At 35.7% G+C, this 24,912-nt stretch overlaps 1 protein-coding gene and 1 non-coding gene across 9 annotated transcripts in view; one reads left to right on the forward strand and one right to left on the reverse strand.

Moving 5' to 3' along the window:
- ADK (adenosine kinase) overlaps nucleotides 1-21,516 on the forward strand; it is a 519,772-nt gene extending 498,256 nt beyond the window's left edge. For all 8 annotated transcript variants that reach the window (XM_049646244.1, XM_049646240.1, XM_049646242.1 and 5 more), the window contains one exon: nucleotides 21,143-21,516. In XM_049646244.1, the coding sequence (XP_049502201.1) occupies nucleotides 21,143-21,267 (125 nt within the window). In that variant the 3' untranslated portion in view covers nucleotides 21,268-21,516. The remainder of the gene's footprint in view (nucleotides 1-21,142) is intronic.
- Nucleotides 18,356-18,462, reverse strand: LOC125933617 (U6 spliceosomal RNA). The gene has a single exon (XR_007461031.1). It is a non-coding gene; the product is annotated as a U6 spliceosomal RNA (small nuclear RNA).
- Nucleotides 21,517-24,912: the final 3,396 nt, after the last annotated feature.

Here is a 24,912-nt window from a genome sequence, read left to right on the forward strand (position 1 = left end):
AAGTGAGGTTGGTATAATGTGTATACTTTTAAACAGTCCATTTTGTTTAGAGAGGTTCTTCTTTTTAAGTAAACGTTTATTTTTTTCATGGAAAAACCATTCTTTCACTCATATCATTTTACCAACTTCTTGAATTTATGTGTATGGCCCATGTGGTGAGAATGTGCAGAACCAGGAACTCTCTTTCATTGCTGATGGGAATGCAAAATGGCACAGCCACTTTGGAAAACCGTTTGGCAATTTCTCACAAAACACACTTTTACCATATGACCCAGTAATCATGTTCCTTGGTATTTACTCAAATAAATTGAAAACTTATGTCCATGTTACAACAGATGCACATGGATGTTGACAGCAGCCTTCATTTTAATTGACAAAACTTGGAAGCAACCAACATGTCCTTCAGTGGGTGACTAGATAAACTGTGATACATCCATGCAATGGAATATTATTCAACCACAAAAAGAAGTGAGCTATCAGACCATGAAAAGACACAAAGGAAACTTAAACACATAGTACTTAATTAGAGAGGCCACTCTGAAAAGGCTGTATACTGTATGATTCCAACTATATGGTATTTGGGGAAAGGCAAAACTATGGACACAGTAAAAATATCAGTGGTAGTCAAGGGCTTGGGTGGGGAGTAGGGAGGGATAAGTTGGTAAAGTACAAGAGTTTTTTTAAGGCAATAAAACTATTCTGTATGATACTGTAATGGTGGAAAACAGATCATTATATATTTTTCAACTCTTAAAGAGTGAATAGCACAAAAAGTGAGCCCTAATGTAAACCATGGACTTTAGTTGTTAATAATGAATCAATATTGGCTCAGCAGTTGTAACAAATGTACCACACCAGTGCAAGATATTAGTGATAGGGGAAACTGAGGGATGGTGGGGGGGGGGGGAGGGAGGTCAGGGATGAGAGGGTATAAAGGAACTCTGTACTTTCCATTCAGTTTTTCTGTAAATTTAAAAATGCTCCAAAGAATAGAGTTTATTAATTTTTTTTAAATACCAAAGTGTTTGAAAAACTTTTCTTCTACCTATCTCATTTTACCAATATCTTCAGTACATGTGTGAACCCTATGTTTCCCAGCTTCATCAGCGTCCTGTGGTGCTGAGTGTCTTATGGCCAGTTACCTCACAGTTTTTACCAAAAAGCTTGTTTTCATTGATATCACATAATAGCCACTCTATCCAAGTACAGTGATCCTTTCTGCTTAATTCTGTCAGGAATTTTCCCAGCAATCCCTGCTAAGGAAGCATTGGCCCTTGAATTTCCATTTCAAAAGATGCAGACTGATTTACTTGGCATATAGTTTCTATAGATGAAGACTTCATTCGAGAAAGAAAGACTGTGCTTAAGTCTACTCAGAAATTTTGTAAGATGTTCCCTCTCACATTACCTATGTTTCCCTAAGTATAAAATACAGAAAGTAGTGAAGATCTTTATGTCCTTGAGGAATCTTCTAAGAAGAGTGACCAATTTCATTGTACTTACACTGATTTACTTTGTGGAAAGCTGTATTCCCAAGTGACTACAATTATTAATGAACTCTAAAGAAATAAGTGGAAAACTGTTAGAACAAAACATCACTTAGCTGAAATTTTTGAATGAGTTATTCATAACTATCTATCTGAATAGTTAAACATCCCAGTGTTATTGTTTAAAATAATATTTGTTGGGTTTTTTTATTATAAAAGTAATACTTCTTATTATAAAAGTAATATTTCTTATTATAGAACATTTACGAAATGAGAAAAGCAAACAGAAAATAAAAAATCATCTTTGAAATTAGGAAATGATGATGTTGTCTTTTTAAACACACATAAAATTTGCTTTTTTATTGTTTTGAATAAAAATGTTTCTAAAGTATATTGCATTGATATGACCAAAAAGTAAAAATGAAAGGAAACACATATAGAAATTTAATAAAGTCAGGATGGGTAAAATAGCACTCTGTAATATCCTTGCAGTTCTTCTGTAAATGTAAAATTATTTCCAAATAAAATGTTTAAAAACACTTGGAACAGGATGGATTACTTAAGGCATAGTGGTGGAACAAAAATATAGCTTTTTGGGAAAAACAAAGGTTAATTACTACCAATCACCATACTCAAAGAATTTCCAGATGGAATAAAGAGTTAAACGACCACAAATGAACTAAAAGAAAATATAGCCTGATGTTTATTCAATCTCATGCTGTGGAAAACCTCACTCAGCCTAAATTCAGTGGAAAATTTATTAAAGAAAGATTAATATATCTACATAACAATAAAAATAAAAGGCAAATGACAAAGTAAGGAAAAGTGTTTGCAACATATATAATAGATAAACTGGGACTGTCTCTTAAAAATCAGTAAAAGAAGTATTCCAATAGAAAAATAGATAAAAGTTGTCTTCAGTTTATAAAAAGAAATACAAATGACTAGCAGGCATATGAAAAGTGTTCAACCTCCCTAAACGAATAACTGTAAATTAAAACAAGATTCTGCCTTTTACTTTTCAAATTATCAAACAGAACTTTTTAATAGCAAGAATGCTATTGGGAATGTACATTAATGAGATCTTTTTGAAAAGAAATTTGGCAGTATGTGTATAGAGCCTGAAAAATTATTAATTACCCTTAAAGAAACTTATCCTTATCCTAAGGAAATTAAAAATATGCACAATGATTAATGTCATAAGAATGTTATAAAGATATTCATTGTGGTGTTATTTATATTTAAAAAAACAGAAACAGCCTAAATATCCAATAATGGGATTAAGTCAATTATGCTATATCCACATTTAAAAAGCATGATTTCTAGGAGTATTTAAAGATATGGCAAAATGATCCTAATAAACTTTTATTGCAGGAATAATAGGAAGTAGAAAATACAATAGTACATAAAGGATATATACATATATAATAGAAGTAATAGATACAATGAAAAGTAAGCATTTCTCCTACCCCAATCCTCTAATTCCCCTCCCTGAGGCAGCTTTACTTGCTAGTGTTTGTAAATCCTTCCAGAAGTAACCTGCACATATACAAGTTTGTGTATGTACACATATCCCAGTTTTTATCAAATGTGAATAATATATACTGTGTTTACTGTTCTGTACCATTGATTTTTCATTTTCTCATATCTTAGAGATTGTTTCATAGCAGCATATAAAGATCTACCTCATTGTGGCTGTTTTGTATTATTCCATTCCATGGATTTAATCTCTCTCCTTTACAAATTGATGGATTTTACTAAGCATAAATCATATAACTTTTTAAAGAAGAAACATGGTAGACATTACCTTAATCAAGTGATGAAACTTAACATCACCGAGGATGGAACAAACCAACACCATGTACCCTCAGTGAAATACCCTAAGAAGGATACAGCATCATTTCTGTGATACTCCTGCCAAACTTGTTAAACCTGAATGAATCTAATCATGAGGAAACATCAGACAAACCCAAATTGAGAGATAGTGTGCAAAACAGCTTAGCTGGACTTTTCAAAAATGCCAGTTTTGAAATGTTGAATGAGAGGGGATACTTTTCTAGATTAAAAGAGACTAAAAGGAACATGACAACAAAATGGAACTATGATCCTGGATTAGATTCTGAAGCAGACAAAAAAATCTATAAAGGATATTACTGTGACAAGTGAGGATACTTTAATATAGACTGTATATTAGATACAGTATAGTATTAATATTAAATTGGTCATTTTTATTACAAACAATGCTGTAGTAGATGTCCTTGTACTTACGCTTTTGTACACATATATGCATATATATAGCTTAGAGGCCACTTCGAATTTTTAGAAGTAGAATTGCTGAGCTTGAAGGCTTTGTACACTTAAAGTTGTTGTTTGTTTATTTGTTTGTTTTTTAAGTTTGTTTTATTTAAGTAATCTCTACACCCAACATGGGGCTCAAATTCACAACCCCAAGATCAAAAGTTGCATGCTCTTTCAACTGAAGCCAGCCAAGGCACCCCTGTGCACTTGTAGTTTTGATAGACACTGCCTAAGTGCCCTTCAAAAAGAGTGCTCATTTACACTCCGGTATATAATTATGTTCACTCTCTTTGATAATACAATGTATTAACTATTTTTATCTTTACTAATCTCTTAAGTGAAAAATGGTATCACGTTGTCTAGATAACATATTTTTAGTGAAAAAAGGCTACATGACAATATCTAATAGTATGATATCAAGATACATATGTATGTATATATACACTATATATACACACAGGGACACATATATATGCATACATGTGTATACGTATGTTTATACATCTTGGCAGATATACAGAGAAATGTTAAATGTTGTTATTTACTAATTTTTTTAAGTTTTGAAGTGGCACATTTTATAAAGTAATAGATAAAATGTATAATCAAATACAAATAATAATAATATGAACAGGCCTCTACCTACAACCCAGCTGAGAAAGAGAACATTTACTAATACCTTTGCCTCTTTACTGCTAATATCTTTAAAGCCCCTGTATACCTCACCCCAATTTGGTTCCCCTGCACCAGAAATAAGTATTTACTAATTGTTTTCTTTTATTTTAAATTTATGATATATTAATATATTCCTAAACAATGTGAGAACTTACCTATGTTCGCATACATACTTTATTGAATTCCATCATAGGAATATGCTATGATGAATTCAGTTTGTAGTTAATGGACACTTTAGTTGTTTCTAGCTTTTAGCTATTATTACCAATGCAGCTATGAATACTCTGATACATGTGTCCTACCTAACGCAAGAGTTTCTCTAGGATGTATACGTAGTTGTGAAAATGCTTGGTCACCTTTACTAGGTAATGCCAAATCATTTACCCAACTCACTCCTCCCAATTTTAACTCCTATCAGCTTTGTACAAAGATTACAAGGCATCATCATCAAGTGGTATAGTCAAACTTTTAAGTTTTTGCTAATCCAGTGGATGTATAGTAGAATCTTTTTGTTGTTTTAATTTGCATTTTCCCTCATTACTAATAAGGTTGAGCATCTTATGTTTCCTCTAGAAAAGCTTAAAGTTTATTTATTTCGAGAGAGAGAGAGAGACAGAAAACATGAGAGGAACATACAGAGAGGGAGAGAGAAAGAGAGAGAGAGAATCCCAAACAGGCTCCAGACTGTCAGCGCAGAGCATGATGCAGGGCTCGAATTCACGAACTGTGAGATCATGACCTGAGCCAGAGTCCAGAGTGCTTAGCTGGCTAAGCCATGCAGGCACCCCTTTCATACAGATTTTAGAATCAACTTGTCAGTTCCTCAAAACCTTGTTGAGACTGTGAATTTACATTAATCAGCAGCGCCTGTGTGGCTCAGTCGATTTAACGTCCTACTTCGACTCAAGTCATGGTCTCAGGTTCATGAATTCTAACCCCGCGTTGGGCTCAGTGCTGACAGCTCAGAGCCTGGAGTCTGCTTCATGGATTCTGTGTCTCCTTCTCTCTCTTCCCTTCCCCCACTCGTATTCTGTCTCTCCCCCTCTATCTCAAAAATAAATAAAACATTTAAAAAAAAACAAAAAATTGAATTTGCATTGATCAATCTTCTAATCCAAGAACCTGGCATATCTCTCTATTTATTTAGGTCATTATAATGTTTTTTGATAAGGGCTTATAATTTTCTTCATTTGAGACTGGCATAATTTGTGTTGCTTTTGTATCTTTTTTCAAATTTCTTTTGTCTTTGTGTTACTGATATATTTTTCTCATAGCCAGCAATCTTCCCAAAGTCTCTTAAGTCCAATAATTTATAGACTATTTGGGGTTTTCTATATACAATATTCTTAACTGAAAATAATGACAAGTTTATTTTGATTTTTACACTTTTTAATTTTTTTTCTTAGTCTTATTACTCTTGTTAGGCTCTCCATGCTATATTAAATAGCATTGATTATTCTTTATAATGGGACTATGTGTGTGTTTTATTTACTTCTTAATTCTGCTGGGGTTTTTTTTCTACTTTTTCTACATCTGTTGGTTATTACTTTTACAATCAGGAAAAAAAATCTTTTTCCTTGCTTTATTAAACTAAATAGGCTCGTAGTGAAGTCATGAGGGGTGGTCATTGTACATGTAATATGCATGACCATGGCAGCTGCTATTGCTTGAAGTCTTGTGCCTGAGATAATACTCTCTTTCACATGGTTAGTGAATTACATGGCTTAAAAACTACTTCAAACACATATACATTTGTATATATTGTCAGGTAAACAAAGTACTGTCTAAATGTATAAGAATTTAAACTTAGCATAAAATGTGATTTTTAAAGAAAATTATATATATTCTACAAATGCTTTAAAATGTTTTGCTCTCAGGGCATCTGCGTGACTCATTCAGTTAAGTGTCTCACTCTTGATTTCGGCTCAAGTCATGATCTCACAGTTCATGAGATCAAGCCCTGCATCAGGCTCTATGCTTTCAGCACAGAGCCTGCTTGGGATTCTCTCTCTCCTTCTTTCTCTGCCCCTCACATCACCCCCCTCTCAAAATAAATAAACTTAAAAAGAAAATGTTTTACTCTCCAGGGTGCCTTGGTGGCTCAGTCAATTAAGTATTCGACTCTTGATTTTGGCTCAGGTCATGATCTCAAGGTTTGTGGGTTCAAGCCCGCATGTCAGGCTCAGGGATGACAATGCAGAGCCTGCGTGGGATTCTCTCTCTCTCCCCCTCTGTCTCTGCCTTTCTCCCATTCACATGTGCATGCTCTCTCTTTCTCTCTCTCTCAAGATAACTAAACTTTTTTTTTTAATGTTTATTTATTATTAAAAGAGAGTGAGCAGGGGAGGGGCAGAGAGAGAGGGAGACACAGAATCTGAAGCAGGTTCCAGGCTCTAAGCTGTCAGCACAGAGCCTGACGCAGGGCTTGAACTCACAAACCGCGAGATCACGACCTGAGCCAAAGTCGGACGCTTAATCGACTGAGCCACCCAGGCGCCCCAAGATAATTAAACTTTAAAAAAATGTTTTACTCTCCATACACATATTGTGGTCTACTATATATTAAAAGTCTTTGGGGACTGTGCAAGAAGTAAAGAGATAATCACTGATATGTACTTATGCAGTATCATTGGAGAAGCAATTTGAGAATAATATAAGATGCTAACACTTGTAAAAGATGAATTATTAAAAGTTCATTTTTCCATCATAGTCAGAAAAGGTGCATGATAAGATTTTATTCTTTTTGTATTTATTGAGACTTGTTTTGTGCCCAAACATGTGATCTGTCCTGGAGAATGTTTCATGTGCACTTGAAAAGAATGTGTATTCTGGTGTTTTTGGATGAAATATTCTGTATATACATTAGGTCCATCTGGTCCAATGTGCCATTCAAAGCCACTGTTTCCTTGTTGGTTTTTGTCTGGATCTATCCACTGATGTAAGTAGAGTGTTAACGTCTCCTACTGTTACTGTATTATTGTCACTTTCTTCCTTTGCATCTGTTTTTTTTTTTTTTCCCCTCTTTGTGTCTGTTAATAGTTGCTTTATGTATAGATGCTTCCGTGTTGGGTGCATAGGTATTTACAGTTGTTATATTTTATTCTTGGATTGTTTCCTTTATCATTATGTAGTGTCCTCCTCTGTCTCTTGTTACTGTCTTTGTTTTAAAGTCTATTTTGTCCAATATAAGCATTGCTACCCTGGCTTTTTTTTTTTTTTTTTTTTCCATTTGCATGGTAATTGTTTTTCCATCCTTTCCCTTCCAATCTGCATGTGTTTTTAGGTTTGAAGTGAATCTCTTCTAGGCAGCATATAAATGGGTCTTGTTTATTTATCCATTCAGTCACCCTATGCCTTTTGACTGGAGCCTTTAGTCCCTTTACATTTAAAGTAATTATTGGTAGGTATGTACTTATTGCATTTTGATACTTGTTTTCTGATTGTTTTTTGTAGTTCTTCTCTATTCTCTTCTTCTTCTCTTGCTCTCTTCCTTGTAGTTTGATGCCTTTTTTTTAGTATTATGTTTGGATTCCTTTCTGTTTATTTATCTTTTCTTTATTAAACATAAGAAAAAATCCATAAAGAGCACAAATACATACAGGCTAAATAACATGCTACTAAACAGTGAATGGGTCAACCAGGAAATCAAAGAGGAAATGAAAAAATACATGGAGACAAATGAAAACAAAACCACAATTGTCCAAAATCTTTGGGATGCAGCAAAATCTGTTCTAAGAGGGAAGACTATAACAATACAGGTCTACCTCAAGGACTGAGAAAAATCTCAAGTAAACAACCTAACCTTACACCTAAAGAAACTAGAAAAGAAAGAACAAATAAAGCCCCAAACCAGTAGAAGGAAGGAAATAATAAAGATTAGAGCAGAAATAAGTGAAATAGAGACTTAAAAAACAATAGAACAGATCAATGAAATCAGAAGCTCCATCTTTGAAAAGATCAACAAAATTCATAAGCTTTTAGTTAAACTCATCAAGAAGAAAAGAGAGGGGACTCAAATAAATAAGACCAGAAATGAAGGAGAAACAAAGCCAGCACCACAGAAATACAAAGGATTTTAAAAGAATATTATAAAGAATTATATGCCAACTGGACAACCTAGAAGAAATGGATAAATTCCTAGAAACATATGAACTTCCCAAACTGAATCAGGAAGAAATAGAAATTTTGAACAGAGTGATTACTAGCAATGAAATTAAATCAGTAATCAATCAACAGGGACGTCTGGGTGGCTCAGTCAGCTAAGCGTCCAACTTCAGCTCAGGTCATGATGTCACAATTCATGGGTTCAAGCCCCACATTGGGCTCTGTGCTGACACCTCCGAGCCTAGAGCCTGCTTCGGATTCGGTGTCTTCCTCTCTTTTCCTCCCCCACTTATGCTCTGTCTCTATCTCTTAAAAATAAATAAACGTTAAAAAATTTTTTTCTTAAACAAAAGAAAAAAAAAACAAACTTTAATTCTTCCAAGTTCATAAAGTCTGTGTGGTACAGCTTTCTTATTTGATGACAACCAGAAAAAGCTAAGTCATTCTTTTTGTTGTGAATGAACAATATTGTTCAACATTGTTGAACATTGTTGAACATTGAATGTTGTTCAACATTGAACACGATTCAACATTATTGTTGAATGAACAATAATGGAGTCTACTGGGCTTTTAGTTTTACCCACCATGACAACTATTGGTGAAGGAACTATATATGAAAAAGAAAAAATTGATTTACAGACTTTGTTCATTTCTTTCTAAAATATCCCTAGCTCTTAAGTCTCTTGATTAAAGCTTTCTTACCTACTGACAATATTTATCACTTTTCTGTAAAGACACTGAGAAAATTCTAGGTATTATATCTCTTCTACAGTAACTACATGAAATGGACAAATTAAGGTAGGAAATTATATTGCCTTTTGCCCATACCAGCCATCCCACCTCTCTGTGCTTTGACGAAACTAGCTTAGCGCCTCCTCTCTGCACAGTTTAAGCCCATGTTGTGGGTCTCATCTCAGACACTACATTCATTTATGCTAAAATGGATTGTTCTCCTTAACATCAGGAAAAGAAAAATCCAAATGAAAGTAACCAGAAGGTAATAAGCGTTATTAATTGCTAATGGACAGAGGTTTATTCTGATAGCTCTGGATCTGTGATTGTTGCAAGATTCAGAGCCAGCCAACACTAGCCCTAGGAACCAAATTCATTGTCAGTGAGAAACCTTCACCTACCATATGCCTCAACAGCTGGAGACCTAAGGTCCACGAAATAACCCAAATTTCAGAAAAGTCCAGAGGTCATGGAATAAACCTTCTAATCCATAAAAGAATTAGAAAGGAGTTATACAGATCCCAGAGAGAAGGAACCAAAGTAGAAAGGCAAGAACAACTGGCTCAGCATATGAGTTCCTGGTTGGAAATCTATGTTGATATTTCTTATTCTTCAGTGTTATACCTCCTGTTTCTGTTCTCTTGACTATGTTGGAAGGCATATATACAGAGCCTTACCCTTCATTATCAAGATAATGTACTGATAAGGACCATAAGAACCAGAAAAAGGCACCAGGAAAAAGGGCTCCTAGGGGACTTTTCATGTGGAGCATACATGCCAAGTCAGCTATTTAAGATTTTCTTGTTGAATTCCTGATAGGCCCAAAGTCTTTACTAAAAGAGAGGAAACTTCTTTTTTGATATATATCTGCAAGCCATATTTATCTGCTATAGTGTGTGCCAACCACACTCTAAAATTCACCACATTCAGTGAATAAGATATGAATAAGCATTTTAGTTTCCTTGCTGACACAGTATTTGTATATATTAATAACATACTGTTATTGTTGATATTTTTCCCTTCCTAAGAAAATACTTTATTAGAATAATATCCCCAAAATGTAAATAACTTTTAAAAGTAACAGAAGACCAAAAGTCCTTTAGAAGAATAGGAAAACAACAAACAATTCAGAGAAAGGGATTTGTTCTTTAGACGTGTAAAGAGATGTTCAGGCGTGCTTGGGTGGCTCAGTCACTTAAGCATCCAACTCTTGATTGCAGCTCAGGTTATGATCTCACAATTTGTGAGTTTGAGCCCCATGTCGGGCTGTGTGCTGATGACGCAGAGCCTGTTTGGGATTCTTTCTCTGCCCCTCCCCACTTGTGTGCACGAGCTCACTCTCAAAATAAATATTTTTAGATAAGTAAGTAAATGAATAAGTAAATACATGGATGTTCAGCCTCACTCATAATAAGAGAAATGCAAATTAAAATTACACTGAGATATCATTTCTAACCCACTGGCAAAAATTCAAAAGCTTGACAGCACACTCTGTTGGTGAGGTTGTGGGGAAACAAGCACTCTTAAACATTGCTAGTGGAAATATAAAATGGAGGATTTGGCTGTATCTAACAAAACTGCTTCCATATTTACTCTTCTACCCAGAAATTCTACTTCTAGAAATTTATCCTGAAGATACACCCCCCTACACCAACACAAAAATATCTACACAAAAAAATACTGTGGCATTCTTTGTCATTGCAAAGCATTGGAAAGTATATGAACATCCAGGTGATCAAAATTAACATCACCAGTGACTAGCAATTGGACATAATGTGCTTCAAAATATAATACCCTGAGAAGGACACAACGTAATTTTGTAATATTCTGACCAGAAATGAATATTCTAAATTAAATCATGAGGAAATATCAGATAAACCCCAAATAAGAATATATGCTTCAAAAATGTCCCTGTCTCATAAGTCAAAGAAAGACTGAGGAAATGTTTGAGATTAAAGAAGACCAAAAGCACAAGAAACCCTATACTAGATTATATGCTGGAAGGAAGTACAGTGCTATGAAGAACATTATTGGGGGGCACCTGGCTGACTTAAGCAGTAGAGCATGCTACTCTTAATTTCAAGATTGTGAGTTCAGTCCCCACCGTGAGTGTAGAGATTACTTAAGAATAAAAAAAAAATCTTTAAAAAAGAATATTATTGAGTCTTTGACAAAACTGGAATATGGAGAGTAAGATTAGATAACAGTATTCTAACTGTGTTACTGAAGTTGATAACCGTAGTTGTATATGAGAATAGCCATATTCTCAGGAAAGAAACACTGATGTATTTAAAGGTAAAGAGCCATGATAAATGCAACTTGCTCTCGAATGGAGAAAGTTTATATAGGAAAAACCTATATAAAGAGAGGGTATATATCCACAAAGGAGCAAAATGTTAACACTAAGTGCATCTGGGTAAAGGATATATAGGTGCTATTCACATTATTTTTATTCTTGCAACTTTTCTGTGAATTTGAAATTATTTCCAAATAAAGGTTTTTATTCAGAATATACTTTAGGTTAAGTAATAATTAAAAATTCTAACTTAGAGGGGCGCCTGGGTGGCTTAGTCAGTTGAGCATCTGACTTTGGCTCAAGTCATGATCTCACGGTTGGTGGGTTCGAGCCCTGCATCAGGCTCTGTGCTGACCGCTCAGAGCCTGGAGCCTGCTTCAGATTCTGTGTCTCCTTCTCTCTCTGCCCCTCCCCTGCTCACTCTCTGTCTCACTCTGTCTCTCCAAAATAAACAAATGCAAAAAAAATAATAAATTCTAACTTAGGGGCACCTGGGTGGCTCAGTTGATTGGGCATCCAACTTTGGCTCAGGTAACGATGTTGTGGTTTGTGAGTTCGAGCCCCGCGTCAGGCTCTGTGCTGACAGCTCAGAGCCTGGAGCCTGCTTTGGATTCTGTGTCTCCCCCCCTCTCTCTGTCCCTCCCATGCTCATTCTCTGTCTCTCTCTGTCTGTCAATAATAAATAAACATTAAAAAAAATTTTTTTTAATTCTAACTTAAAAAATTATATTCAGTGGAAATGCAAACTGGTGCAGCCACTCTGGAAAACAGTATGGAGGTTCCTCAAAAAACTAAGAATAGAACTACCCTACAACCCAGCAATTGCACTACTAGGCATTTATCCAAGGGATACAGGTGTACTGTTTCAAAGGGGCACATGCACCCCAATGTTTATAGCAGCACTATCCACAATAGCCAAAGTATGGAAAGAGCCCAAATGTCCATCAATGGATGAATAGATAAAGAAGTTGGGATATATATATACAATGGAGTATTACTCGGCAATCAAAAAGAATGAAATCTTGCCATTTGCAACAACATGGATGGAACTAGAGGGTATTATGCTAAGTGAAATTAGTCAGAGAAAGACAAATATCATATGACTTCACTCAAATGAGGACTTTAAGAGACAAAACAGATGAACATAAGGGAAACAAAAATAATATAAAAACAGGGAGGGGGGCAAAACATAATAGTCTCTTGAATATGGAGAACAAACTGAGGGTTACTGGAGGGAGTGTGGGAGGGGGGATGGGCTGAATGGGTAAGGGGCACTAAGGAATCTACTCCTGAAATCATTGTTGCACTATATACTAACTTGGATGTAAACTAAAAAATAAAATTAAATAAAAATTAAAAATTAAAAAAAAAAAAATAGAACTACACTATGACCCAGCAATTGCACTGCTAGGTATTTATCCAAAGGACACAAAAATGCTAATTCAAAGGAGCACATGCACCTCTATGTTTATAGCAGCAGCACTATCGACAATAGCCAAAGTATGGAAATAACCCAAATGTCCATCGACTCATGAATGGAAAAAGAAGATGTAGTATATATATTCTGTGGAATGTTACTCAGCCATGAAAAAGAAATGGAGTCTTGCCATTTGCAACAATGTTGTTGTAACTAGAGTGTATTATGCTAAGCAAAGTAAGTCAGAGAGAGACAAATACATGATTTCACTCATATGTGGAATTTAAGCTACAAAACATGGGGCACTTGAGTGGCTCAGTTGGTTAAGCGTCCAACTTCAGCTCAGGTCATGATCTTGCAGTTCACGAGTTCAAGCCCCAAGTCAGGCTATGCACTGATAGCTCAGAGCCTGGAGCCTGCTTCAACTTCTGTGTCTCCCTCTCTCTCTCTCTCTCTCTCTCTCTCTGCCCCTCCCCCACTCGCACTCTGTCTCTCTCTCTCTCTCTCTCTCTCTCTCTCTCTCAAAAATAAATAAACATTAAAAAAATTTAAGATACATGGGAATGCAAGCTGGTGCAGCTACTCTGGAAAACAGTATTGAGGTTCCTCAAAAAGCTAAAAATAGGGGCGCCTGCATGGCTCAGTCCGTTCAGGTCATGATCTCACGGTCCATGAGTTCGAGCCCCACGTCGGGCTCTGTGCTGACAGCTCAGAGCCTGGAGCCTGCTTCGGATTCTGTGTCTCCCTCTCTCTCTGACCCTCCCCTGTTCATGCTCTGTCTCTCTCTGTCTCAAAAATAAATAAACGTTAAAAAATTGTTTAAAAAAACTAAAAATAGAACTACCCTACGACCCAGCAATTGCACTACTAGGCATTTATCCAAGGGATACAGGTATGCTGTGTCGAAGGGGCACATGCACCCCAGTGTTTATAGCAGCACTATCCACAATAGCCAAAGTATGGAAAGAGCCCAAATGTCCATCAATGGATGAATGGATAAAGAAGTTGTGGTATATATATATACAATGGAGTATTACTTGTCAATCAAAAAGAATGAAATCTTGCCATTTGCAACAACATGGATGGAACTAGAGGGTATTATGCTAAGTGAAATTAGTCAGAGAAAGACAAATATCATATGACTTCACTCAAATGAGGACTTTAAGAGACAAAACAGATGAACATAAGGGAAGGGAAACAAAAATAATATAAAAACAGGGAGGGGGGCAAAACATAATAGTCTCTTGAATATGGAGAACAAACTGAGGGTTACTGGAGGGGGTGTGGGAGGGGGGATGGGCTAAATGGGTAAGGGACATTAAGAAATCTACTCCTGAAATCACTGTTGCACTATATGCTAACTAATTTGGATGTAAATTATTTTAAAAAATTAAATTAAAAATTTTTTTAAAAAGAAAAAAAAGCAAAAAAAATTTTAAGATACAAAACAGAGGGACATAAGGCAAGGGAAGCAAAAATAAAGTAAAAACAGAGGAAGACAAACCATAAGAGACTCCTAAATACAAAGAACAAACAGGGTTACTGGTGGGGTGTTGGGTTGGGGGGGGAAGGGCTAACGGGGTGAGGGGCAATAAGGAGGACACTGGTTGGGATGAGCACTGGGTGTTATAAGTAAGTGCTGAATCACCAAATTCTATTTCTAAAAAAATAAATATATTTTGATTTAAAAAAAAATTCTATTGAGAAACATTACAGTAAGTCAAATAAGCCAAACACAAAAGAACAAATATTGTGTGATCCTATTCATATGAGGTACCTAGAATAGGCAAATTCATAGAGACAGACAGTAGGGGAGCAGTTGCCAGAGGCCAGAAGTAGAGAATTATTGTTTAAAGAATATAGAGTTTCTGGTGAAGTGATAAAAAAGTTCTGAAAATCGATAGAAGTGATAGTTACAAAACATTGCAAAATAATCTTAATGCCATGAATTGCACACTTCAAAATAGTTAAAATGTTAAATTTTAGGTTATGTATGTTGTACACAATAAAAAACTATCTTAGAATATTTATCCATGTGATAAAATGATTCCCTATGATTCATAAAACCGAAGTTCTCTTTATTTAAACCATTCTACATAACTTTTAAGATTCACACACACAAAAAAAGATTCACATCAGCTACTTTATGAAGGGTCCACTTATAATTGATTGTATAACATCTGTAGTTCACCTCAGTTGGTTTTTCTAAATAGATTATTGAAAACTGTTATTCACCCAGGGCAAAGGTCTTAGCTTTTTTCTGCATCCTGGCTTTCCACTTGTCAAAGCAAATGTCTCTTCAGAGTACTTCACTTCAGTCATCAACTAGCTATTCTCTTAGAAGGAGGATGCTGGTGCTTATGCTTTACAAAAATATTTCATAAACATAAGCTTTCCTTTTTCTCACAAAGATCATACCAGAAGGAATGAGGAAAACAGATGTTGCTTATAAGGCTTCTAATAGACGTGTTTCCATTGTAAGCTGATCTGACTCTGAATTTGGCGTCTGCTCCATTCACTGTGTGGGCTGAGCATTTTAGCCTCGCAGCTTGGCGGAAAGTTAATATTGACCTTTGACTGTTACCTGAAAACTCAATGATAAAATACTCTTACTAAACCTCTTGAGGGAGTGACTTCACATTCTAAGCAAATGTCTTCAAAATATATCACTCCATTAACCAAATTAACTTTATTATTTGGTTGGGAATACTTATTTTACTAGATACAGAGCATTCCCCACATCTAACAGGAAAAAAGCTTGTGTGGTCAGAAAGGTAGAGAAGAAAGGACGTAAATCTCTTATAATGCTCTCTACAGGTCTTTATACCACAGCTTCTCAATTAATCTTCACCCCCACCAGGCTGCCAGGGCCTAGGGAACAGCCTGGAAGTCTGGCTACAGAACAGTTTCTCATTATCATCCATTCTTCTGAGTATTTGAGTCTGCTACAACAGTTCAGGTTTCCTCTGGAGGGAAAGTAGCCCCAGATTCTTCTGTTCTTGACCTATCTTATTTGTAACTACAACACTTTCTCTTTTTTTTTTTTTCATCTTTTATAGTTTTATTGTACTATGGTATACAGTAAACTGCACATATTTAAAGTGTACATTTTTGCAAATGTTAACAGAGGCATACACCCATGAAACCATCACTATAGACATATCCACTACCCCCATGCTGTTTTGTAATCCTGCCTTCCTGCTTCTTCTCATCCACATCTGGATCATTTCCAGTTTGGGGAGATTACAAACAAAGCTTTTGTGAACATTCACTACACATCTTTAGTGTGAATATATGCTTTCACTGACCTTGGGTTAAATACTTAGAAATAAAATGACTAGGTCAAATGGTAAATGTATGTTTAACTTTTTAAGACACTGACAAATGGTTTTCAAAGTGGTCTTATAATTTTATGTTCCCACCATCAGTATATGAGGATTCCAATTCACCCACACCATTGATAACACTTGTTATGGTCAGTCTTTAATTTTAGCCATTCTAGCAGGTTGGCAGTAATATATTATTTGGCATTTGTTCATCTTCTTTGCTAAAATGTTAGTTCAACACTTTTGCTCATTCTTTATTGTGTTGTTTCTTGTTATTGAAGTGTAAAGTGTTCAATTTGACAAAGCGCAGTTATTTTTTCCTTTATAAAATTTTGTACTTTTTATGTCTTACTTAAGAGATTTTTGGCAAATTCCAAATCACTAAGATTTTCTATGTTTTCCTCTCAGAATTTAATGGTTTTACCTCTTACATTTAGATCTGTGACCCATTTCAAATTAATTTTTGTAGATGATGTTAAGTAAGGGTTGAAGTGGTTTGTTTGTTTGTTTGTTTGTTTGTTTTTTCAAATATGCCATCCAGCTGTTCTAAGAACATTTGTTTAAAAGATTATCTTTTCGGGGCGCCTGGGTGGCTCAGTCGGTTGAGTGTCCCTTCTTAGGTTCAGGTCATGATCTTGCGGTCCAGAGTTCGAGCTCCGCATCAGGCTCTGTGCTGACAGCTTGGAGCCTAGAGTCTGCTTCAGATTCTGTGTCTCCCTTCTCTCTTTGCACCTCCCTCACTCATGCTCTCAATCTCTCTCTCTCTCTCTCTCTCTCTCTCTCTCTCTCTGTGTGTGTGTGTGTGTGTCAAAAATAAATAAATATTTTTTTTTTAATGTTTAAAAAAATGTTTAAAAAAGATTATCTTTTCTCCACTGGATTGTTTTGATAGTTTCATCAAAAATCAGTTGATGATATAGAAGTAGGTTTATTTCTGGACTCTGTGCAGGTGCATTGATCTGTTTGTTTATCCTTATGCCAATAGCATAGTGTCTTGATTATTTTAGTTCTGTGATAAGTTGTAACTAAAGGAATCTTGTTTTTCAAAGGTGTGTTTTGACTAATCTTAGTCCTTTGCATTTCCACATAAATATTGGAATCAGCTAACAGTTTCTATAAGAAAGGCCTGCTGGAGGGGCGACTGGGTGGCCCAGTCATGTAAGCACCTGACACTTGATTTCAGCTCAAGTCATGGTCTCACAGTTCCTGAGATCAAGCCCCACGTTGGGTTCTGTGCTGACAGCATGGAGCCTGCTTAGGATTCTCTCCCTCTATCTCTTCCCTCCCCTGCTCACATCCACATGCTCTCTCTCTCTCTCTCTCAAAATAAGTAAACTTAACAAAAAAACTTAAAAAAAAAAAAAACGAAAGATAGGTCTGCTAGAATTTTTATTGGTATTACATTAAATCCATAGAAAAATTTCTTAGAGCTGTTAACAATATTGAATCTTCTGATCTACAGACACTTTATATCTCTCCATTTATGTAGGTTTCTTTCCTTTTTCTTGGCATTGTTTTGTCATTTACAGTGTGCAGGTCTTACACTTTGATCAGGTATTACACATATTTGATAGTATGTTAAAAGGGATTTTTACTATCAATTTCTAATTTGTTCATTGCTGGTATATCTTGCTATATATACACACACAGTATGGTGTGTATATAGTATGGAAATTCAGTTGATTTTTGTATAGTGATCTTGTACCCTGCAGCCTTACTAAACTCACTTAGTAGTTCCAGTAACTTTTTTCTAGATTCTATAAGATATTCTACAAAGGCCAGGAATTTCTCAATCTCAGCATTATAGACGCAGTAAGATATTTAACAGCATCCCTCTTTCTACTTATTCGATACCAGCAGCACCCTCTACCCTAGCTGTGACAACCAGAAATTGCCAGACCTTACCAAATGTCCTCTGGTGGGGGGCAAAATTACCCCCATTGAGAACCATAGACATAGACAAACATGCCGTCTGCAAACAAAGACAACTTCCCTTCTTTTTCCATCTTAATGCTTTTTTTTTTTTAATATGGAACACTTCACGAATTTGCTTGTTGTCCTTGTTCAGAGGCTATGCTAAGCTTCTCTGTATCGTTGCAGTTTTAGTGTATGTGCTGCCAAAGCAAGCACTTGATACCTTTTATTTATTTATTTATTTTTCTAAAATGTCTGTTTAGGGACACCTGGGTGGCTCAGTTGGTTGAGCGTCCGACTTCGGCTCAGGTCATGATCTCGCAGTCTGTGAGTTCGAGCCCCATGTCAGGCTCTGTGCTGACAGCTCAGAGCCTGGAGCCTGCTTCGGATTCTGTGTCTCCCTCTCTCTCTGCCTCTCCCCCGCTCATGGTCTATCTCTCTCTCTCTGTCAAAAAAAAAATAAACATTAAAAAAAATAAAATGTCTAAAATGTCTGTTTATTTATTTTGGAAAGAGAGCAAGGGAGGGACAGAGAGAGAAAGAGAATCCCAAGCTGGCTCCATGCTGCCCGCTCAGAGCCCGACACGGAGCTTGATCCCACAAATCATGAGATCATTACCTGAGCCAAAATCAAAAGTCCAACACTTAACCAACTGAGCCACCAGGCGCCCCAACTTTTATTTATTTCTTTTGTTTGCCTTAGTGTACTGGCTAAAGTGTTCAATACAGTACACTGTTTAAGAGCAAACATTTTTGTCTTGTTCTTGATCCTAAGGGGAAAACATTCCACCATCCACCATTAAGAATGATTTTAACTGTAAGTTTTTCCTAAGTGCCCTTTATCAGGTTGAGGAAGTTCCTTTGTATTCCTAGGTTGCTGAAAGTTGTTATTAGGAATGTATTTGGATTTTGCCAACTGCTTTTTCTTCTTCTATTAGATGATCTTATGGTTTTCTTAGTTATGGTAAATTACATTGATTGATTTTTGAATGTTACACCAACCTTGCATTCCTAAGATAATAATAATTTATTATCTTTTTTAATATACTATTGGATTTGCTTTGCTAAAATTTTCTTTAAAATATTTGCATCTTTTTTTTCTTTTTTTTTTTTTTTATTTCTTTTTTTGGTATCAGAGTGATGCTAGCCTCAAGGAATAAGTTGGGAAGTATTTTCAGTTTTCTAAAGAGGTTATTGTATAGCATTGATACTATTTTTATTCCCTAAATATTTGGTAGAATTCACCGGCGACAACATCTGGACCTGGAATTCTCTTTATTGGAAGCTTTTTAACTATAAAATCAATATGTTTAGTAAGTACAAGACTAGTCAGGCTATCTGTTTCTTCCTGAACTTTGATAACTTGTGTCTTTCCACAAATTTGTCCAGTTCATCTAATTTACCAAATCTATTGGCATAACGTTGTTAATGTTTCTTTGTTATTCTTTTAGTGTATGTAGATTCTATAGTGACATCACATCTCTTATCCTCAATAATGTCAACTTACATCTTCTCTCTCTTTTTTTCCCTGATCAGTTTGCCTATTAATTTTGTCCTACTTAGACTCCCAAATCCATCCTGTCAACTCAATGAGACTGTTGAACTCTCCCTAGGTTGTTGTTTCTTGTGTTGTGGCCTGGTAACTCTCTCTAGGTGGTAAGCTAGAGCAATTTTACAGTTTACCCCATTTGTTTCCCTCCCTTCATGAATCTTTTACGGTATTTGAAAAACTTTCCTTCATATACTTTGTCTTTAATGTTAGTAGTTTCTGGAAAAGGATAAATCTGGTTGCTTTTATTTTATTTCTTTGTGGTCAGAAACAGAAGTCCTTAACACTATTTTCTACTTTATCACATTTATTTTAATGTCAACTAGTCCATGGCACTTGACTATAGAAATTATTTCACAGTTGCTTCTGGGAGTAAAAGGGAGATGTAAGGTCCTTTATAACTTTTCAACTCTTAAATTTGTACTTGGAGAGATATCAATACGATAGAGTTTTGTGCAAAAGCATATGCTAGGAATAACAACACAGAAGGAATCCAGAGAGATGGAGTGAGGGAATAACTAATACCTTCTCAGCTGTAAAGACCCAAGATAATATTATTTGGCCGGTATTTCTTACTCACAACCTCTTAATCTCAAAACTAAAGGAAAGTATGATTATACTTTTGACTTACAAAGACTAGAATGACTTGATGGTGAATTGTCATGTCCCAACTTGAGCTCTTTAAAAGAAATGTTGAGGAGGGGCGCCTGGGTGGCTTGGTCGGTTGAGCGTCCGACTTCGGCTCAGGTCATGATCTCACGGTCCGTGGGTTCGAGCCCCGCGTCGGGCTCTGTGCTGACAGCTCAGAGCCTGGAGCCTGTTTCGGATTCTGTGTCTCCCTCTCTGTCTGCTCCTCCCCTGTTCATGCTCTGTCTCTCTCTGTCTCAAAAATAAATAAACGTTAAAAAAATTTTTTAAAAAATGTTGAGGAAAACCTATGATGTTTGGGGGAAGAATTCTTCCACATGGACTCTAACACTTGGAGTTTAACACTTACTATCAAGACTGAAGAGGGGCGCCTGGGTGGCGCAGTCGGTTAAGCGTCCGACTTCAGCCAGGTCACGATCTCGCGGTCCGTGAGTTCGAGCCCCGCGTCAGGCTCTGGGCTGATGGCTCGGAGCCTGGAGCCTGTTTCCGACTCTGTGTCTCCCTCTCTCTCTGCCCCTCCCCCGTTCATGCTCTGTCTCTCTCTGTCCCAAAAATAAATAAAAGCATCACTTTAAAAAAAAAAAAAAAAAAGACTGAAGAAAGAGATAGGTACATAGACCACTTTTTGGCCTGACCCAATATGACATTTCTGACGCTATTAGACAATACTCATGTTCTTCCCTTTTGTCTGTGTTCCAGGTTTTCTGTCTCAGCTGGTCTCTGACAAGCCCCTGACTGAATGCATCCGTGCTGGTCACTACGCAGCAAGCGTCATAATTAGGCGGACTGGCTGCACTTTTCCTGAGAAGCCAGATTTCCACTGATAGAAATGCAGGAAATCCAAGCCCAGTGGAACAGATACTGCCCTGATTGCTTCCTGAGAATTCCCATATTAATAAAGAAGAAAATTATCTGCCATCTTTTCCTACTATAATAATATTCATTCTTAATTTGGAGGGTACAGTAATTCTCAGTAGAATCTTTATTCTCTCAACAACCTAAAAAATAATGTCTATTTCCATAGTTTGATAGTGCCACTTAAATGTTGATTAAACAGGAATATAACATTTCAATGGAAATTTTTATTTCATTTTCAATTACTTTGTAAATTCATGTGTATTTAGCAAATTGATCAGTTTTTTTACATTTCTGCTTTGAATGCAGATGTGATTTAATATAATAGATTTTTAAACAGGACTTAATTCTAAAACATCAATCTTCAGCTTTTTATACGAGTATACTTAATTTAGGAGTATGTGTATGTATATATGTATGTGTGTATGTGCATACATACATATATGTGTACCACATATATAAATGATAAGTGGTCAAATAAGGTACAGAAGAATTTATCTTGCCAAGTTATGCCAAAAAACCTCTTTAGTGCATACTCAAACATGTAATAAACTTTGGATAATTAAATAATTTGCCAAATTATAAGTTATAGTATTCAAATTATAATCTTATATTTACCTATGGTACTCTGTAATTTGATACAAATAAAAACTTGTCATATAGGAATTTCCTTATGTCTTTGCCCTGTTCTCAACAAGATAAGGAGGTTAAGATCATTATTTAATACTGGGTCCTGAAATGATATCTCTAATTCATTGATGGTGATAGAAAGAAAAACAACATAATACATTGAAAAATAACTTAGTACTTGAGACCAATAAGTCACTGTTTTAAGGAAGACAAAATTGCATAATAGAACCTCTGGAGTCAAACTTAATTGCCTTTATATAACCTGGGGCAAATTACTGAGCCTCTTTTACCTTCATTTTCCTTTCTATAAAGTGGGATAATAACTCCATGTACAAGATCATTGAGATGATTTGAGAGAAAATACCAAGTATAAAATGCTTGCTTGCTGCCTGCCTAGTAAGTGCTTAATAAGTATCTGCTATTTTTATCATTATGATTATTATTGTTGAAGAAGAAAAAGGTAATATTGATAACATTGAATTCAAGCCATAAAAAAGGGTTCAAGTTTTTGTTTGTTTTATGTTTAGGAAAACTTTAAGGTATGCTATGCTTGCTTGTCTTTTTCTTTTTTTAATTGAGATATAATTCACATACCATAAAACTTCCATTTTAAAATGTACAATTCATTTCATTTTAGTGTATTCACAAAATTATACAACCATTACCATTTTTATCATCCCAAAAAGAAACACTGTATCTCCTGATTCACCATACTCCCCATCCCTTGGCAACTACTAATCTATTTTCTGGCTCTATAAAATTTGCCTGTTCTGGACATTCATAAAAATGGAGTCAGTATAACGTGTGTTCTTTTGTGTCTGGCTTCTTTCACTTAGCATGTTTTCATGGTTCACCCATCTTATAACATGTATCAGTTATTTTTCTATTTGCCAAATAATATTTTATTATATAGATATACCATATTCTGTTTAGCCATTCATCAGTTGATGGACATTGGGTTATTAGCACTGTTTAGCTATTATGAATAGTGTTGCTATGAACATTCATATACAAGTCTTTTGTGTTTTCGGTCCTTTGGGATATGTACCTAGGAGTGGAATTGTTGGGTCACATGGTAACCCTATGTTTAACTTTTTGAGACGCTGCCAAACTTTTTCCAAAGGGACTGCACCATTTTACATTCTCACCAAGGTTTGAGGGTTCAGTTTCTCCACACCATGGAATATGAAGGGATATTTCATTGTGGTTTTGATTTGCATTTCCCTAATGACTGATACTAAGCATCTTTTATATGCTTATTGACCATTTATATTTTTTTCTGTGGAAAAATGTCTATTCATATTCCTTGCCCATTTTTTAATTGAGTGATTTGTACTTTTATTATTGAATTATAAGAGTTCTTTGTCTATTCTAGCTGTGTCTCATCAGATATATGATTTACAAATATTTTCTTCCATTCTTGTGGGTTTTTACTTTCTTGATGTGTCCTTTGAAGCACAGATGTTTTCAATTTGTATGAAGTCCAGTTTGTCTATTTGTTCTTTTGTCATGTGTGCTTTTGGTTTCATGTCTAAGAAGCCATTAGCCTAATCCAAGATCACAAAGACTAACACCTGTGTTTTTGTCTAAGTTTTATAGTTTTTGCTCTTAGATTTAAGTCTTTGATCCATTTTGAGTTTATTTTTGTATATGTGTAAGGTAGAGGGCCTAAATTTTCTTGCATGTGAATATTCAGTTGTCCCAGCACCTTGTTGAAAAGACTGTTTTCTCCACTACTGAACTGGCTAGGCACACTAGTCAAAAATCAATTGGCCATAAATGTAAGGTTTTGTTTCTGGACTCTCAGTTCCATATGTCTATCCTTGTGCCAGTCCAGACTGTTTCAATTATGGAGCTTTGAGTAAGTTTTGAAGTCAGGAAGTGTAAATCTTCCAACTTTGTCTCTCAAGAACAATTAGTTTAAGTGCTAAGGTATCTTTATCATATTAAAACTACTACAGAATGTCTTTCTCTTAGGAAGGACACTGATAAGCTTTCTCTACTCTTTTTGATGAGAAACTTTCTTATCCCAAAACTATTGATCAGGTACCACTCACTAGCTAGGCCTCTGACAGGCACTAAAGGAGGTTACAAAGTATGCTATTTGGTAGCACTTAACGTGCACACAGAGCACATAACTTTCTTATAATAAAAAATAGTCATTGGGATATGTGTATTTTGTCCTTGAGTTGATGACACTTTTTTTTTTAGTTCTCTGTTTTGATAAAGGGCAAAGGAGAAATAATGGCTAGCCTAACAGACTTGGTCTCAGGAAATCTCTGACTGGTTGTTAACACATTCCCCACTGTGACCTAAGTTTTTGCATCTTGGAGTGGGGAATAGTTAACCTACTCTCACTTTATAGTATCTTGGTTTAATAGATATTTGGGGGAGGACATGCAGTATGGGAGAAGAATAATGAAGTTATCAAGAAGACATGAGCCCTGGCCCCAGGTTGGCTTCAAATAGCTGTGTGACCCTCTTATCCTAAGTTATTCACCAGATATAGATACTTTACTTGTGACATCTCTAAGTATAATTATATTGTGGACCAGTGTTTTTAATAAAGTTGCCTCCCTATACGTGGGGAAAGGCAGTTCTTACCGGAGTAGTGATCCAAAAAGATAGGCCATTTATTTGTGAGTCACAGTTGGGCAAGTGAGGTGGGAACAGAAGACTGATCATTTGGTGGGGGAGAGGGGACGAAGCTTGGTGATCTGGAGAACTAGAAAATTGAGGTCGTCCTAGTCTCAGCAAGTGATCAAGGTTGCCAGAAAACTGCTTTCATAAGATTGGAAAAGAAGATGGTACAAGCATTTAAAGATAGGCTGGGTGCTCAAGTATATAACAGAGTAGGAGAAAGAGAAAAAAAAGAATAAGAGTAGCTACAAGAGTAGTTGATAATTTTAAATCTGTCTTCATTATATGTACCTTTACTGCTTTATTTCTCTGAAAAAATCAGAGAAAAAAAAATTTTTTTTTTT

The sequence above is a fragment of the Panthera uncia genome, chromosome D2 (genome assembly GCF_023721935.1).
Source record: "Panthera uncia isolate 11264 chromosome D2, Puncia_PCG_1.0, whole genome shotgun sequence".
NCBI lineage: Eukaryota > Metazoa > Chordata > Mammalia > Carnivora > Felidae > Panthera > Panthera uncia.